At 37.5% G+C, this 19,063-nt stretch overlaps 1 protein-coding gene across 2 annotated transcripts; it reads left to right on the top strand.

Moving 5' to 3' along the window:
* The first annotated feature begins 487 nt into the window (after window positions 1-487).
* chd1l (chromodomain helicase DNA binding protein 1-like) lies at window positions 488-18,460 on the top strand. 2 transcript variants are annotated; one of them, XM_042484052.1, is made up of 25 exons: window positions 488-675; window positions 876-988; window positions 1,813-1,919; window positions 2,055-2,166; window positions 2,309-2,340; window positions 3,276-3,357; window positions 3,454-3,616; window positions 4,696-4,851; window positions 5,099-5,191; window positions 5,272-5,368; window positions 6,143-6,216; window positions 6,388-6,498; window positions 7,228-7,342; window positions 8,432-8,585; window positions 8,741-8,933; window positions 10,387-10,532; window positions 11,385-11,548; window positions 11,635-11,828; window positions 11,939-12,037; window positions 13,368-13,438; window positions 13,653-13,767; window positions 15,930-16,038; window positions 16,118-16,384; window positions 17,874-17,955; window positions 18,054-18,460. In XM_042484052.1, exons 1-25 carry the CDS (start codon window positions 579-581, stop codon window positions 18,174-18,176), a joined length of 3,069 nt encoding a protein of 1,022 aa, XP_042339986.1. In that variant the 5' UTR covers window positions 488-578; the 3' UTR covers window positions 18,177-18,460. The 2 variants fall into 2 exon arrangements, with proteins under 2 accessions (XP_042339986.1, XP_042339987.1); XM_042484053.1 differs by having other exon boundaries at window positions 639-675; window positions 847-988.
* Window positions 18,461-19,063: the final 603 nt, after the last annotated feature.

The raw sequence follows: 19,063 nt of genomic DNA, 5'->3' as shown, positions 1-19,063 counted from the left end.
TTCTGCATCACTTTATGGTGTGTATGTCTTTAATTTTGACAAAAAGCAAAAGTTTTCTGCTACTTTAATGCTCCTTATATTTGTCAACAAGACAAATTTCTCAGAAGGGAAATAATAAATCTTATCTTAAATTGTTCTATAATCTAAATAATATTTATGAGAAACACAAATAGGTGAGACTCAGTTGAATTACTATTTTGATCTTAAATTGCTCTTTTTTAGGTGTGTGCTTTTTATTTTATTTTATTTTTTCCAAAAGTTGTTTGTTTCCATACTTTTTTATACTTTCTTTAAGTTTTCTGCATAGCATATTTTGACTGTTAATTCTCAAAGTACTTTTTCCTGATCATATTTCTAAACTTTTTTCTTTTTTTTAATATTTGATGGTACGAATCATATAAGTACTGCACTAAACGCGCGCGGCTCCGCCTATCGCGTGCTTTTGTCGTAGTCTCGCGTGACTCGGAAGCAGGAAGTGCAGCCGGACTTCAGACCACAACAACACGGAGCGGGACTCACTTGTCCGTACATGTCCGGGGAAAGTTGAGTGTCTGTGCTAACTCCGTCGGTTTGCAAACATGACAGACATTTTGTCAAAAATAAAAAACAGCGTGGCGGAGAAAAAGAAGACGGATTCCGTGTCTCAGAGCGACCTACAGAAGTGGGGTTTAAGAGGTGCGGAGGCTCGTGAACTTACCGCGAAGTCACTATCGTGCTCATTCATTTTAGCAAGCTAACGCTAGCTAGCTACCGGCTGCGTTTAAACTACTTTGACAGTCTTGTTTTGTGCTTTTAGGCTTATGATTCAGGCGTTTCTCCTTTTTAACCTACTTTTATTTCCATTAGGAGTTTCATGTTGCTCTGTGTCCTCTCAGGGATCCAGCTGAGACCCTACCAGCTGGACGGTGTGCAGTGGTTAGCTCAGTGCCTGAGGAGCCAGCAGGGATGCATTTTAGGAGACGAGATGGGCTTGGGGAAAACCTGTCAGGTGGGAAATATGTAAATAATATTAATGATAATGTCCCACAAATTGCTAAAGAAAAAAAAAGTATATAGTAACAAAAAATTAGTTTTCAAAAGGGGAAAAATAGAGGGAAAAATAGAAAATTGTGTTCATAGTTACTATAATAATATATTAAAAAGTGTGTTACAGAATAAAAAATGTGTACATATACTTTTTCATTTTTTCTGAGTCCATTTCTTTTTATTATTCATTTTTTGTTGTTTATTTTCAGGTAATTTGTTTTGTGACTTTTTCCTAATTTCTTGCTGATTTTTTGGGCATGGCTTGTCTAAGTTGCTCATTTCCTTCTCCCTTCTTTATTTATTTATTTACAAGAACTATAACCGAAATTCTTACAATTCAAAGGGTTAACTTCATAAATTGTTAAAAAAATTAAATATGTAACACTTTATAAAAAGGTGACTTATTAGAGAGTGGCATCAAATCCAGGACGGTAATAATAATAATAAAAATGATAATGATAACAATAATAGCTTTATTTATATAGCATCTTTAAAAACACAGTTTACAAAAAAAAGCAAAGCAGTTGCTAGAAACCCCACAGTTAATAAAACAATTGAAACTAGCAAATGTTTGGCTTTTTTTCTTTAAAAAATACCAAAGTGATTATATGATGATCAGAGTAATTTTCTGTTGATCAAGTAATCAATTATTTATTACAGCCTTTTTCCCATTACTACAATAATGATATAGGAGCTGTTGACTGCTTCAAAAAAAGTGTCAAGACTGTTGATTTTATGTCATTTATTCGTGCGACAAGAGTTAATTATCATGATTTGTGTCTTCAGACGATCTCTCTGCTGGTTTACATGTCAGGGGCTCTGGGGAAGAAAGGTCCGTTTTTGGTGCTGAGCCCGCTGTCTGTCATGGAAAACTGGAGAAAGGAGCTGGAATGGTACAGTCACATTTATTAATTCATCTGCAACCAAAAATTTATATTTAAAACAATATTTTACCTATAACATTGTCCATTATAGAATGTAAACTACTTGTTAGAAAACTTTTAAAGTTGTGTTTTACTTGGTCACAGCTTCGCCCCGTCTCTGACTGTTGTGTGTTACAAAGGAGACAAAGAGAGACGCGCTGAGCTGCAGATGGAAACAGACACACAGGAATTTCATGTTCTGCTCACTACATATGAGGTCTGAAGCTTTTTTTTTCAAATATATCACAAAAATCAAATACAGCTTGAACATGATACATCTGCTCTGTGGCTATATTACAAGAACAAATAATGTTTTTTAAGTTCCATCTGTGACATGTTTTTTAATCTTTTCTTTACAGCTTTGTCTCAAAGATACTTCGTTCTTAAAACAGTGAGTGTCTTATCAGAAACTCTGATTTGATCTTTTGGCAAAACATAGCAAGAATGAGGTTTGTTTGTTTTACCAAATGAGAAAGTTTGACAGCCGTGTCGGATACAGATAAATGGGTATATCAAGCACCTCCCACCAGAATGATTAACTTTTTCAATTTACAGCTAACAGTACACCAAAAAGTTTCTAAAAACTTAACAGGAAAAAAGTGTTTACATTTAATAAAAGAAACTAAAATAGTTCCAGCAAATATGAAAAAGCTAAATTGATATGTTTAATTTTTGATGTGTTATATTTTGCTCCCTTTTCACTTAGAGGGATGTATTGATTATTTCAATGCTGATGCAATGTTTTGAAAACCAATTAAACTGGTTAAAAAATAAGACTAAAAGAGATTATATTAAAGATAAAATATTGTTTTTTGAGAGTGAAACAGTTTCAAAATTGTCTGATTTGTTATTAAATGTGTTAAACTTTAATAAAAAACACAAAACAAACAGAAAATCAATTCATATTTGATCATACACAGTCCAGTTTGACCACAGTTCATCAACAGCTACAAGGCAATAGAGCAGGTAGAGGTGTAATATTTTTTTCACAGATTATTTGTCTTATCTAGTTACCAACTGTCACTTTAAGGGACATTACCAGCAAAGAACTTATTTATTGAACCAAGTAATGCATTGGCATTTGAATGAATTAATGCCTATATTTACACACAGCAGCTGTCTAATGTGTAATTTGTGCATTAGACATTTGGTGCTTTTGTGTGTGTTTAAAAGTAGACTTTATGCATTTGCATCATAGATATTAAAAGTAGTTTACTTGTTAGAAATAAATCTCACCATAAGGACTTATGTTAAATAGCTATAGGTCAGTTCTCATGCACTCATCTTGTTTCGATGTAATCAGTTCTTCCTCACTCTGCTCCTCAGGTGGAAGTGGAGGGTGCTCGTGGTGGACGAAGCTCACCGACTGAAGAACCAGAACTCACTTTTGCACAAAGTCTTGACGCAGGTGCAAAGCTGCACATGGTTTGAGCTGTCAAGTCGCTCTTTTGTCTGTCTTTCCCTCTCTTAGCTCTAACTTTCCCCTGTGCTTTTCTCTGTGTAGTTCTCAGTTGGTTTCAGAGTCCTGCTGACGGGGACGCCCATCCAGAACAACCTGCAGGAGCTCCACTCCCTGCTGAGCTTCATTCAGCCCAACATCTTCACAGCTGATGAGTCGGACAGTTTCGCCAAATCTTACTCCGATGTGAAAAGTCAACCTGCTCTTGGTATGAAAGGATATCATTTGTGTTATTGTCTCTGAGCCTAAAATCACGTCACATGATCATCATGAGATGAAGTATCACCATCGTCAACATGATGAAATAATTCTAAAATTATATTTGTTTTTATTCACAGATATAAAATAGATAATATACTTTAAACGTTGGATTGAGAATACTTTAAGAGTCTTAAGTTTTAGAGAATATGAGATTTGCTCTTCATGGGTCTAATGTCAGATTCTTAAATCATGGCAGCCTTGCACATGCTTAGTTGAAATGTATTTATTGTCTCTTAAATCTATGCAAAATATAACTTTGTAAGTAGTTAACCTAATTTACTTTATTAACAGTACTTAATTTTAATTATTTAAAAAAAAACATTTTTATTTGATTTTTTACGTTTTATTTTTTATTTATTATATTTCTCTCTTTTTTTGCAGTGTGGAATATGGTGTTGTTTTTTTTTTTAAAAAATTGCTGATACAGTGTATTGAAAAGCAATTAAAAATGGTGAAAAATAAGATTAAAAGAGCTGATATTAAAGATAAAGAAATGTATTTTAAAAGTGAAACAGTTTAGGGCATCCGGTGGCTTAGTGGATAAAGCAGGTGCCCCATATATGAAGGCAGTGTCCCCTCTCTCTCCCCCTTTCACGCTACCACTCTGTCCTATCTAATAAAGGCAAAAATGCCAAAAAAAATCTTTAAAAAAAAAGTGAAACAGTTTAACAAATAAGTCAATAAAAAATAAGGATGTTCTTTTTTTTTTCAAAAATACAACAGATAATTACACCAAATTTAATAAAATAAAAAAGGGGTTTATGTTTAATAAAAGAAACATAAAATGAATTTTAATTTATTTATAAAAACATGACTCAAAGCAGCATTTCTTCTGTACCTGTTTCTACCCTTCTTTCACTCATCAACTGGCAAATAAATAGTTACATTAACTGGGATGTGTTTGATGTACGTTACTTGTTGTTGAAAAGTTCTGTTCAGGGAAAACTTGCACAAATAACCCGGGTAATTGCTCATTAAATCAACACCGGCTTACTGCATCCCTCACACTGTGCTTTTTGTTTCCAGCTGCTGAGCTGCAGAGCGTCCTGGAGCCCTTCCTGCTCCGTCGAGTCAAGTCAGAGGTGGCTGTCGATCTGCCGAAGAAGACGGAGCTGGTGGTGTACCACGGCATGTCGGCTCTGCAGAAAAAATACTACAAAGCCATTCTGATGAAGGATCTGGGTGAGACTCCTGTCATTTATCACCATAATGGAGAAATTAAATTTTCATGCTGTTTTATCTCCAAACCTAGTTTGCCATTTCTGTACGGCATTTTTTTATGTTTCTTATCAACAAAACACACAAACCTGATATGCTAATCTACAATAAGATAATAATGGCTAATATATCCTGGACAGTTTATCAGTTTAACGCTACTAATGTGCACCATTAGAATTCTGTTTTTGAGGACATGAATCTCTGTTTTCAGAGGTTTTTGGAAACGAGCAGGGCAACAAGAACCGGCTGCTGAACATCTTGATGAACCTGAGAAAGTGTGTTGACCACCCGTACCTGTTTGATGGTGAGATGAATGATGAAACAAGCGAGATCTTAGGGGAATTATATATGAAACTTTAAAGTTTCCTCCGGTTTCTTGCGTAGGAGTGGAGCCAGAGCCTTTTGAGATGGGGGAGCATCTCGTTGAAGCCAGTGGGAAACTTTGCCTTTTGGACAGCATACTGACTTTTCTTCACAGAGGGTTAGTCTGTCTGTTTGGTGTTGGGCTCCACCTGGTGGCATTTTATCTCAGTCTGACTGTCACACCACATGAACTAGATACTGGTACAAAGTACTTCTGGTTTGATTTTTTTTTAACATGTAAAAAAGGAAATAGAGAAATTATTATACAAATGCAGATAGATGTCATCCCTTCTCCATAAGTCATTGAATTTAATTAACCAGCTTCCTTATTAATTTAAACCTATGCTCAAATAATGAAATATTTACTGTTTTTCATTATTTTTTACAAAAAAGAAGAGAAACTAGGAAAAAATAAAATAGTCAAATAAATAAACAGTAACCCATGTAAACAGCTTGTGATTGTCAAACCTCCTTTTGATCCCTGTGACTTGTGAAAATCATGTTTTTATACTTTATTTTAAACTGATTTATGTTTGGACATTGTTTTAGCTCCACATTAAATTACGTTTTGTAACCGCCCTTTCAATTACTGAACAATTTTGGAACATTTTAGGTAATTTTTAGCCTTAAACATTAATTTAGTGCAGTTTGAAGTTCCACAAGATCTATGAATTTTAATAGTTTTGACTGTAAGAATATTGAGTTAGTTTGATCCAGATATCTGACATTAAAAATGAAAAGTGAAACTTTTGTAATTACTGCCCCAAACCTCAGCACAATAATTTAAATATAGTAAAACTATTGAAAAGTAGAGAATGTGGAGTGTACTGATAACAAAGCAGTTGATTGTCAGAGTCTCACTTAATTTCTCTTTTCATGTTGGCGGGTGAAGGGGCCATCGGGTCCTGCTGTTCTCTCAGATGACGAGGATGCTGGACATACTTCAGGATTACATGGAGTACAGAGGTAAAGATCTGTCTGATGTTTCAGTAACTTTACCTCATTTTAATTATGTTTCTAAACTCACAGGGGCAACCGTCTACGCTATTTTTAATCTCCTTGCTAACTGCAAAAAATCAACAATATATTTTTTATTTTCATTCACAAGTAATTTCGAAACTGAGCTTCTCTGTTCAGATTACAGCTATGAACGTCTGGATGGGTCCGTCCGAGGGGAGGAAAGAAATCTAGCAGTGAAGAACTTCAGCAACAAAGACATCTTTGTCTTTCTCCTCAGCACTAAAGCAGGTGACTGAAACCCCAAACCGAGAACAGGAAAGCAAAATGTTTCCTTTTTACGTGTAGGAGTAACTTGAACATTGTCAGGCATCAATAATCTTCATATTGTGGTTTTTAATATATCAAGGATACAGAATATTAGAAGCAGGATTTACGTTTTTTTTATTATTTGGACTATTGTTGAGTTATATTTCAGAGGGTTTTTTTTTTCACTTTAATTATGGTCGGTTGTTGTGTGTATCACAAACATATTAAACTATTTAATTTTGCAGCCGCTTTTGTTACATAAATTGCTCGGAGCTGCTGATGAGACAGTTTTACATATTTGCAGCTCAGAGTTTCTGTGCTAACTATAGTTAATATGTTCGTCAAAGGTGCTGCAAGTGATGAATTTCATCTTCTCGACAACATCGCGGCAGATTTGATAACAGAGTAATTTTGTATCATAAGTCAACATTGACTGAGCTGCTCGTGTAAACCTACAGTCGGTTTCATAGAACTCGCTGAGAGAGGAAAGGGGGCTGATCACACAGAGATATGAGCTGCGGCAGGATGACACACTGCGATGTAAATAAGGCCAGCGACTTCTCTCACCGCTTTGTGAAAGTCAGCAGAGAAACCAAATTTCCTGTCACAGATGGTCACATTTTGTGTATATTTTTTGAAGCTCCATGAGTAAATAAATGTATAAGTAATAAGCGTGCACTTTTTTCATATGTTGTGTGCTTTGTGTGTCAGGTGGAGTGGGTCTGAACCTCACAGCTGCTGACACGGTCATTTTTATGGACAGCGACTTCAACCCCCAGAATGACCTGCAGGCTGCTGCTCGCTGCCATCGGATTGGTCAGAACAGGTGATGATAATTACAGATTACTTAAAGCAGACTACATTATAATATACCACTTTGAGTCGCTGTAGTATTTGTTAAAGGTGCATTTTTCGCTTGCCCTTTTTACCGAAGATTGCACTATAGAGTCCCTTTATTTCCGCGGCCTTTTGATTGTTACACAGAACCAAACAACAGCAGCATCATGACGCTCCAGAGTGTGATTAAAGACAGCATGCTGGCATCACAGAAGCAAAAGAAGCGTGACGACTGTGATGTTTAACACAACAGCGTGACTTATAACATACACGTTGGCAGCACTCTCTCAATAATAACAATAGCATAACATGTAAACAACAATTATTTACTCTCTCTGTTGTATGGTGGTTGATCTCTCAGCCCACATTACCCACAATGCAGCTCTGACGCTTGCAATTCAGATTCAGAAATTCAGGTATGCTATGCTAATGGCAGCTCATGTAGTCTCAGGTGGCTAACCTGAAGCAGAGATGAGGAGCGGGCTAAAGAGGTCTGGCGAGCTCATTTATTTCCAACTCCAGTCTTCCCCCAATTTCGTTATTAATATAAGTAACATATGTTGTCAAAATTAACATCACTGAGTTGACATTTATCAGACTTCACACGGGAGTCACAAAAGTCTCTATACAGCTTGTTTCACATATGTAGAGATGCTCACTAGACCTTTAAACTAACTTTGATCTTCTGAATTTTTGGAGTTCCCCTTTAAGACTTCACAGAAATACCCTGCTTAATGAATCTTGATCCATACTCTGTACTTTCGACTAAAACTGTGGGTCCCCCAGCTCAGGACTGTCACGATATCAGATGTTCACTACACGATTATCAAGGCCCGAATTATTCAATTAAAAAAAATAGCTATCAAACATGGGTCAGTTTGGTTTATGACTTTTTGGCCCTTTGAGAACTCTACAGACACCAAAACTCCAGCATACTTTGAAATACATATAGCTTTATTTGTTGGCGAAAGACTTTATTATTGTTGTGTGAGCTTTTTGGCATGAGCTTGAATGTGAAGTATATGTGTTTGTATATTTATATACAAAACTACCTTAAATTGCCTGTGACTCATTACAGGCCTGTAAAAGTGATCCGCCTTTTGGCAAGAGACACTGTGGAGGAAATAATGTACGCTCGTGCCGTATCTAAGTTGCACCTCACCAACACTGTTATTGAAGAAGGACGCTTCTCTCTGCTGGACCAGGCTCAGTCCGCTGCTGCAGGACTGCAGGTCTGTGAACTTTGATATCTCACAGAAAAACCCAAAACAACCATTATCTATGTTCCTCGAATCCTGCAGCCCCCAGTTTCAGTGTTTGTGTCCACTTTTATGTTTTTCTGTTTCCACCAGTTCTCATCACCACTCATGTTTCCTGTCCCCCACAGCTCAGTGAGATCTTGAAGTTTGGGGTTGATAAGCTTCTGTCATCAGAGGAGAGCTCTGTACAGGATGTGAAACTGGAGAAGATCCTCGGTCCGACACACGATGGTCAGTGGGTGGATGAAGACTTCACATCGCTCCGAGAAGAGATGGAAGAGGAGGAGGAGGAAGAGAGCGGCCTTGAATCTGACGGCCAGAGTACGTTTTATCTTTGAAATCTCTGTTTTTTGTGTGCTGAATATTCAGAGTATTTAAGCTGGTTTGAGGTCAAACACGTGACTTTTATCTCACGGTTTGGTGAGAACACGGCTGCGCGCTCTGTTGTTAAACAGATTGTTCTGGCGTGGAAACATCTCACTTTTACTTTTGGTTCTCACCGTGCAGACTTAGCCATGCATGAAAATGCACCACAGATGGGTGGGTCAAGTGGGTTCATATTTATTTTTAAAAGTTATAAGTAGTAATCATAGAAACCTTGAACTGTTTGCAGTGGTCAGTTGACTAGTACAAAAAAAAAAGAAAATAACAGATTGTTATTAGTTGTTGTGGTGACAACAGATATCAAGTTTCAGATCTTTTTTTGGTCTGTTTTTACATCTTTTTCTCTTATTAAACAGGAAAAAAAAGTGTTTCTCTTGGCAGGTTTCCATTAACCCTTAAATTGTTCAAACTGAAATCACGAATATAAAATATGCCTAATCAATACGTGTCAATTTCGAAAAAATTCCCATTTGCTTCAAAAACATTTTTACACATGCATGAGGTGGTTTTACACATGCATAAGGGGTATTTCAGGTGATTAGAAAAAGCCATATTTAGCAAAGCTGTGATGGAAATGCTTTTATCGCTTTCATAAGTCACATGATGTTATGGCTTTGTGTGTGTCGGTAGGAACTGGTTCCCTCGGGCATGATGCAGCGGGCACTACGGGGTGTTATCGCATCGCATAACTGTTCAAAAGTTGAGCGTATCACATGGAAGTTATGAATCCACAATTCCTCTGTGAAATCGTGGACTATCATCTCTATCATTGACAGATCAGTCATCCACCACAAACTGCTGCTGAGGAAAAAAAGCTGCACTCACAGAGCCGCAAAAATGTCCTAGTTTAGAGACCTGATACAAAATGATGAAAAAAGTAGCACGTGTACACACAGGATAAACCCCCCTGTCCTCAGCTACAACCATCAATAGTTATCATTTCTGGGAAACACTGATAATGCGCTGATGCTGATCGACACGCTGTTTATCCCTGCTGTCTCTCTTTGCTGTCCGCTGAGCAGCAGCCGTCACTTCAGAGGCACCTACGAAACATTGTGTTTCAAAAACATGAAATTAATGGCAACAAAAGAAAAGGAGGAAAATAACAGGTAGGGTGATACTTTAAAAGTAACAGAGTGCTAATTTAGAAAATGACGACTCCACTGCTCATTTGTATGTTACTGCAGTACCTCACCTCCGTGAGTTCACGACGTGCTGCAATACGTGAACGTTAGCCAGCTGCAAAGGTTGCAGTGGCAATGGTACATGTGAAAATGGCTGCTGCCCTCACTATCATGCTATGCTGTTTTGAACAGGATTGCCTGTTTTACTCTCGTTCAGTAACTACGGTAAAGGCTAATCATCACCATCATGCTCTCCTGTCCCTCAGACCACATGTACTACTTTGAGGGGAAAGACTACAGTAAAGACCCGAGCTCCGAAGACCAGATGAGCTTTGACCGTTTGTTGGAGGAGCAGCTGGCCGAGTTTCAGAGAGCTGCAGGAGAGGGACGAGCTCTGAGACACAAAGCTGGAGTAAGTTCTGTCTCCGTCAGTCACAGCTGATGGCAACGTGTTTAAAAGGAATAATTTGGATCTTTTGGAGTGGGGCTGTATGATGATTTTAAATATACTACATGCTAATTAGATTTTTTTATTATCACAGCCAAAATATGTCAATGCATTTATTTTTATACATTATTATTTTTTGTGCAGTGTCAAATACTCACACTCATACCGCTCTGCACACAATGTGGGCCTCTCAAAATCAGGCTATATAACTATTATACATTAATATGATTTTCTAATTTCATTTCTCAGTTTATTTTTTTTAACCATCCAATTAGTCCTAATCATAAATATCAAATATTCAGTGATTTTCAGAATTTTTAACCCTTTAAATGGCAGGTTTTTGTCATGATACCACTGTTTTTATATGAAGTAAAAATAACACACAAACGTCATCGACAACATCATCAGGTGGAAAATAGTAAAAATTACAAATTCCAAGACAAAAGCCCAGAATGACACCCAGAAATAATCCAAAGCATGTTTTTATGCTTTCATGGCTGTGGGATCAAAAATTGCGGTTTGAATGGGTTTCATTGGGGCATTTTTTTGCACTTAACAGTATAAATGTAACAATTTTGTTTACACAAAATATTTAAGACTTATTGTAGAAGCAGATCTGGAAATTTCAAAATTAAACAAAAATACACAACCTTGCATATATGTATGCCATATGTATGAACACTGCCAAAATTGTAAAAAAAAAAAAAAAAGAAGAACGTAAAGCGTGTAAAATGTGACGGTTAAAGGGTTAAAGGTGCTATAAAATAATAAAGTCAACATTGTGTGATTTTTTCTTTTTTTACTGCACGTTCCCAGGTTTCACTGTCAGTCACTCTTGGGATTCCCACGAGGAAGAGGAAACCTCTCACCGAGGCTGAACTGGAGCTGCGGCGCCAGAGGCGTGAGGAGGCTGCAGCCAAGAGAGCCAAAATTCAGGAGGAGGCGAAGAAGAAGCAACAAGAGCAGAAATATAAGAAAAAGTAAATATTTGTCAATTAAGTAATTTTTCATCTTCTTAGTGACTTCACGAATTAGACGCAGGCTAAGCTGTTTTCTTATCCTGCAGAATGGCGTGGTGGGAGTCGTGCGGCTACAGATCACGTTGCCTGCCGTCTGTGGACAGCGAAGAAGACGACGAAGAGGAGGACGACAGCAGCGTTTGCTCCACAGACTCTGACAGCATGGCCATCAACTACGTCCTGGGGGATGTTACTCACCCTCACACCGCTCAGGGAGATGCTATCATCGTCCACTGTGTCGGTATGAAACCTTTATAACCTTATCGTTACCATAGCAACATGTCAGTTATCGTGATAAACTGATGTCTCCAGTTTGTCTTGTTTTTGATTAAAGTATGGATTTGTGTGTAGATGACTCAGGCCGGTGGGGACGGGGAGGCTTGTTTACAGCTCTGGAGGTGAGATCAGATGAACCACGGAAGACATATGAGTTGGCTGGCAAGATGAAAGGTGAGATTAACCATGATTACAAAGAAAAGGAAGATTTGTGCCATTTAAGGGAAAATTGGTCACCATTTATGTCATGAGCTCTGGGTAGTCACCAAAAGAATGAGATCGCGGATACGAGCAACTGAAATAAGTTTCCTCTGGAAGATGGCTGCGCTCAGCCTTGGAGATCGAGTGAGGAGCTGAAACATCCGGAGGAGAGCCGCTCCTCCTTTGTGCCGAAATGGCCCAGCTGAGGTGGTTCAGGCATCTGATCAGAAAGCCTCCTCGGCGCCTCACGCTAGACGTGTTTTGGGCACATCCAACAGAATATACCGGAGGGATTACATATCTCATCTGGCCTGGGGATGCCTCGGGGTCCCACAGGAGGAGCTGGAAAGTGTTGCTGGGGGAGAGGGACATCTGGAGGCCTTTGCTCAGCCTGCTGCCCCGGATAAGCAGACGACAGTGGATGGATGGATTTATGTCAGTTATTTGCCTGAGCCTGATCTGACCTGCTTAGTTCGCACTGTAATTTCTAATATATATATATTCTAATTTAACCTTTATCTCACCAGAAAAACCTCGAGATAAAAAATCTCTTTTGTCCTGACCAAGACAGGCAGCAACAAAAGTTACAGACAACATGGAGCAAAAATACAAAACCAAAATATACAACTCCAAAGCAACAATAATAAACACAAAATAAAGTTACCACAAGGAAGGATTAAAAAGTAGCTTAATTTACGCTATAAATAAGAAAATTGTGAGCAAAATCTCGTGGTTGGTGTCGTCAGCAGCTTCCCATGCCGAAAGTTATCGCAGCAGAATGATTGTTTCTGTTGGCATCAGATGGTAATTTGAGCAAAGGCACCATCAGTGTGTGTTTGCTCTCAGCAGCTCAGGCTCTGGCTCATCCCCACCAGACGCGTCCTTTGGCTGCGAGGTATACTCTAGCTCGAATATCCGAGTCAGCCAAAACACTGACAAAATGTCACTGTCCATAACATCCTCTTCACTCATGTTTTGAGATGCAGTTTTCAATTCTGGAAACATAGGAATCAAACAAAAAGTTCTGTTTTTGAGCAGCGTTAGAGTACGCCTTCCGACTGCCCAGACGTGAAATCTAGCCAGTTATTCTTCCTGCCTCCAAATTTGTCACTTTCAAGTCAAATGACGGCTCTTGATGGAGGGAGAACTGAAGTTTTTCAGCTTCGAACTCGAGCTGAGGAATTTGTTGCTCCAATCGATTACATGAAAGACGTAGAGTTTTCCCTTTGCACATCTTCATCTGTAATGTCTGATTGACATAAATGAAAATACATGACAGATTTTAAGTGTAAACATGTTTCAGATTTGGACCTTGGAAATGTGCTGCTCTTCCCCATCGATGACAAACAGTCCAGATTAGACGGCCAGGATCAGGTAGGTTCTGTTAAAATTGAACTCTGCACAGGAAAACTCAAAGCTAACTGGAAATGCATGCTTGGGTCTTTGCAGTAGTAGTGATCAACAGTGTGATACACTGGGTTTGGGTTTAGGTGTGGTTACAGAAATGTGAAGATATGCAGAGCTGCAGCAGATAAAACAGTGGCGGTGATAAAATATTGCTGTTTTGATCTTCTTCCTGTTACCTCAGCTGGCCCTGATTGTCGCACAGCAACGAGACAGAGCGAACAACCTGTCCGGGATCCTTCTGACGGCTCTGGATGAAGGTCTGAAGAAGATCTACGCAGCAGCTAAAAGACACAAGGGTACAGACAAGTACACAATATTAACGTTATTAACCCTTAGCGCCTGCTTGAATACTGCACACACTCGTATCTCTCTGCAAACAAAATGCACTTTTCAAAATCAAGCTTTAAAAAATATTATACATTAATATTATTTTCTCCTTTCATTGAATTAATTTTTGACTAATATCAGTCCAAATCATAATTATAGAATTTTCATAATTTTTTGAGAATTTTAACCCTTTAAATGCTTTTTTTTTCATGGTGCTGTATGTTTTTAGATGAAAAAAAAGCAAAATAAATGATTTTCAGTATAGTACATGCAGTTGATTTATTTTATTTTTGATCTTCACAGCCTGGGATATGTCAATAATTGGCAGCAACATTACTTGTGAAAGTGCACCTTGTAGAAAAAGCATGTATTTTCTCCATATGCCAAATATGGCAAAAAAAAAAGATGTGATCATGTGGAAAATAGTATAAAATGACTATTTCCAAGGAAAAAGTCCAGACTGACACCCAGAAATAATACAAAGCATGTTTTTACGCTTTGATGACTGTGGGATTGCAGTTTGAATGGGTTTCAATGGCACATTTTTTGCACTTAACAGTCTGAATGTAACTATTTTGTTTCCACGGTGTATTTTATTGTAGGAGCTGAGCTGGAAATTGCCACATTAAACAAAAAGACACAATCATGCATGAACAAACAACAACAATTATGAAAAAATGAAGAATGAAAGGCACGTAAAATGCGCCAATCAGTCCCTAAGGGTTAAACAAAAAGTACAAAATCTTTTTCATGTCGTCTGTAAAATCAAGATATTTTTAGTCATGTCATCTTGTCTGCTGACATTTGTTTCTTGCCAATAACACATTCATGCTGATAATTAAGTCTCTGTGAGGACAGACAGAAAGGAGGGGTATGAGAGTTGTTAGACTTGACTGACAAGATTTGCAGAACATCTTAGCGTCACGTTGTGTCCTCAGGAAAAGTCTCACAACCACAATTAACTGGAGAACAATGCATGAGAAGACTTCAATTTTCTTTCAGGTTACTTGACACAATAGGTGAACACTTAAAGCAAAAATTTTGTGCTACTGCAGTTCAGCTCTAGCAGAGCATTAAACACAGGAAATGCAGGAGGCAGCAGTTCAGGAGATAATTTAAAGATTTGTAACTTGCTTTGTGTAGTATATGTAAATGAACTGTGGTAAATTTCCCTTCATCTCACCAGCGCCAAAATCTCCCTGCTCGTCTCTCAGTTTACAGCTCAGACAAGCTTTTAAAATATTTTTATTTAAAATATTTTTAAAAAGCTAGGGAAAATGCCAAGAAAACTATATTTCTAATTAACATAATTAAATATTTAAAATTATTTTTAAGAAAGCACTTTTTCCCAGGTCAGTTACATGTTTTTGTTGTTTTTTTAACAGTGTCTTTATTTGGGTTTTTAATCATAGCAGATATTACTTATAAATAAAACAGTCTTTGGCGACTTTCTTCTGCAAATTTATCTTATATGTTGACAAACCAAACAAAAACAGCAACAATTAAAAAAAATAAAAAATGTAAAAACATAAAAAAAAATTAAAGCAGACGCCAAAACCAGATTTTATTACATTTATACAAAGTACAGAAATCTTGAATATTACATGGTGTTTTTTTTTTGCAAATTTTCAGGAATTTTTTGGTACTTTTGTTAATTATTGGGTCATTTCCTCATTGCATTGTCAATATGAACTTTGTCCATGACCATAATATTGTATTGTTGGATGACATAGGCTAAAAATACTGAGATCAAAAGGTAAAAGTACTCAAATTGAAACCAAGATTCTCCTACTGTGTTGCTCATTTCTCACCCATTTTTTGAAGGCATGTTTTAGCTCACCATTTTAGCTCAATGAACAACCTTGCACTTTGTCACCCACCCACATGAGCCTATATTAGTCTGGCGGCAGCGCAGTGCATTCTGGTAGTTGTAGGTTTTCTACTTCTTGAGCAAAAGCAAATACAGCACCCCTTTCTCTCTGTTTTCTGTGTTCAAATAGCACAAATTTTAAATGTATCTGTGTCTTTCTACTGCACAGACAGCCCATATTTATGAAAAAAAAAATCTTTTTAGCAGTGAAATATTCATGCTTAGTCATGCTTACCTTTGTTTTTTTTTTCCTCTACAAAGCAAGCGTACATCTTCCTCGCATCGGCCACTCCACAAAAGGCTTCAACTGGTACGGCACAGAGAGGCTCATCAGGAAACACCTGGCCTCCAGAGGCATCCCCACGTTCATGTATCTTTCAAAATCTAAAATGTTATATTTCAGAGAATCTCTGAATTTTGGAGTCATTTTCCCTTAACTCACCTGACAGATACTATCACAACAGAGCAGCAAAGAAAACGGCTCCAGGTCTGACGCCCACACCTGTGACCTCATCCTCAACTTCCTCCCTTTTACCACAGCCGCACGACTCCGACAGGCTGTCTGAAGACGAGACAGAGGCAGAAACCCCCGGCCCTTCAGCTGCTCCTCAGAGCCGCGGCCCCACAGAGCTCCCAGATTTCATGAGGGGGGTCCGTGTGTTTTTCTACAACCTGCCTGCATCAGAGAGGAAGAGGCTGTCCCGCTACCTCATCACATATCCTTCAGACCGGAAGCATTGTGCTTTTGAACTGAAATGATTGTTGTCAGATAATTCATGATATATGTCCAGGATGTCTGTAGGTCCTTAAAAAGTCTTTAAAAGTCTTAAAAGTCCAGTGTGGTGGATTTAGAGGGACAAATTTGCAAAAATGTGATAATAATTGAGAAATCCATGTTGCCCCGCCATGTTTCTGCAGTACTTGAAAACGGACAAACCAGAAGCTGCCTCTAGATAGGGACAGTCACGTTTTTGTGTTGGCCACGGGCAATGAATTTTTGGGGAAAAAAGACTGAATTTTTCATGTGAAATTGCCTCATTACATATTTTCTGTTTTAAATCGGTGAGTTCCCTTTGTTTTGGAAAGGAGGAAACAATAATAATAATAATAATACATTTTATTTATAGAACTCAAAGACGCTTTACATAGTAAAAATGATCAAAGAATGCAAATAATATACAAGAGTACAAATTAAACATAATAATACAACATAATGAACATCTAAACAGTTAATACTAAAGCAGTTCTAACTGGAAGTGGAGAAGTTTCACCTAATCCTCACTGCTAGATGCCACTAAATCCCACACACAGGTTCAGTGTTGTAAATGTGAGGCCTTAATAGTCATTAATTGTGTTTTCGAGGCCACCATTTCACCTAATTCCATTTTTTCATCTCTTGATTTGTTTTTGTTTTGTGAGTCCCCACGCTTCAGCATGAAGGTCCGCGTATCTGATGTTACAAATCTGTAAACGACTAATTTCCCTGACACATAAACTTAAGTTTAAACATAGACTAGTCTAACAGCAAAAAAAAAAAATCAGAGAAGTCAAAATTGAGCAAAATTTAACCTATAAAACATACTAAAGTATTGCACATATTATATGAGCCATTTAATATCATTTATCCCATTTTTCAATAGCAAAAACGTAATTTAATCGCCGCCAAAATGTGTAACACTTTGCACATTAATCTGCGCTATTTATATTGTTAAAAAATGATGTTCATTTATAAAGCAACATTTGACTAGGGCAACATGACATTTTTGTGTAAAGCATGTTTTAACTAAAATATTAATTATTTCAATAACATGTTTAACCAACTAGTATTTCTGGTGCAGGCTAGTGGGGGTAGCAATGTTTAACCAACCAATCACCTAATAATGCACATCCCGACTTTAATCCCAGCGCAGTATCTAATGCCGTTTTTTCATGCACTTACCTGTCAGCTAAATGTAGCTTAACCTAAATCACTCAACAATCATATTCCTGCATCAATCCTGCCTCTGCATGGGACTACATATGTACTACTATGCTCTAATAACCCCAAAAGACTCTTAAATATAGTTAAAAATAATCTTGAAAAAGGTCTTAAAGCATCAAATGTAAGTGTCTGATACCTGAAGACACCCTGATGTCAAAAGCATAAAAATCTCACTACAGTGAAATAAAGATTTGTAGTCAGAAATGTCCTTAGCTGCAGTGCACTTATGATGGAGATGAGGAGGAGATCATGAGTCCGGAGGTCACACACATCGTCGCAGAGGTGGAGAACAGCGTCCACTCGCTTGTCAGTATCTTCACTGATTAATTTGCACGCTGCCAAAAATGCCCGAACCCAAAATGATTTATTTATTAAAAATGTACTGTGTGCTTTGTGTGACTCAGGAGCTCCAGGATCTGGTGCGTCAGTACACGCAGGCTGTCCCCGTGCAGAAGGACTGGCTGGAGTCCTGCTTCTCCAAACAACGAAGAGTCGACACTTCCCCGTTCCTCCATCGGCTCAGATAACACTCTGCTTCATTGTTTTTTTAAACTCTCTTTTTTTATTGAAACTATTCTTCTGGGTCAAGCTTGAGTTAAATTCGGGGGGTTACTTGAAAATGCAATTTGTGTTAAATTATATCAAAACAGTTTACAATTACCGATTTATAGGTAGTTTATTATTATTGCTGTGTCATGACAATTATCTTTATAATCGCACTTGATTATAAAACATCTGATGAAACAAACACACACATTTAAAAACCAAAGAGCTAAAAAGAAATGCACGTCACTTGCTACATTATAAGTAGTGTGCGCAGTAAGTATGGGTGCGAATCACCTGAGGCCTTACGATACTTCAGTCACAATACATTATTGCAATTTTTAATGTTTTTTGATATGATGAGGATTGGAATAACATATATTAAGATTATTACTTTTTTTGAAACCACAAATGAAACTTTGCCAACATCTGTATTATTTAATAAGTTAAAGTTCACTTCAATCATTCTCACTGTAGCAAAATGTTTCTAGTGGACTAAAAAAGCACTTTTGTTATTTTAGGAAGCCAACAAAAGTTAAATTTGTATTTGACTTTTGGCAATTTATACACTGAAAAGGGAAAAACAGTATTTGGCATCTCTGTGCCAATGAAACATTTCCATGCAAAGTATTGCAATACTATGCTGTATCAATTTATTTTCCCACCCCATAAAAATACTACTGTTATCTGTCATATAACATTTTGATATGAAGTGTTCACTGGAAAGAACAGCTATAAAACTTGCAGTTTATCCTGATGCAGAGCTTATTTTTCCCAGTTTCCCAGACTTTCTTCAAGTCACTAGATAATCAAAATATTTCATGTGCAACCAGCATCTTTGTGCATCATCCAAATCAATATTTGTTTTTAT

This window comes from Plectropomus leopardus, chromosome 3 (genome assembly GCF_008729295.1).
Source record: "Plectropomus leopardus isolate mb chromosome 3, YSFRI_Pleo_2.0, whole genome shotgun sequence".
Classification (NCBI taxonomy): Eukaryota; Metazoa; Chordata; class Actinopteri; order Perciformes; family Serranidae; genus Plectropomus; species Plectropomus leopardus.
This window is presented reverse-complemented; position numbering and strand designations above follow the sequence as displayed.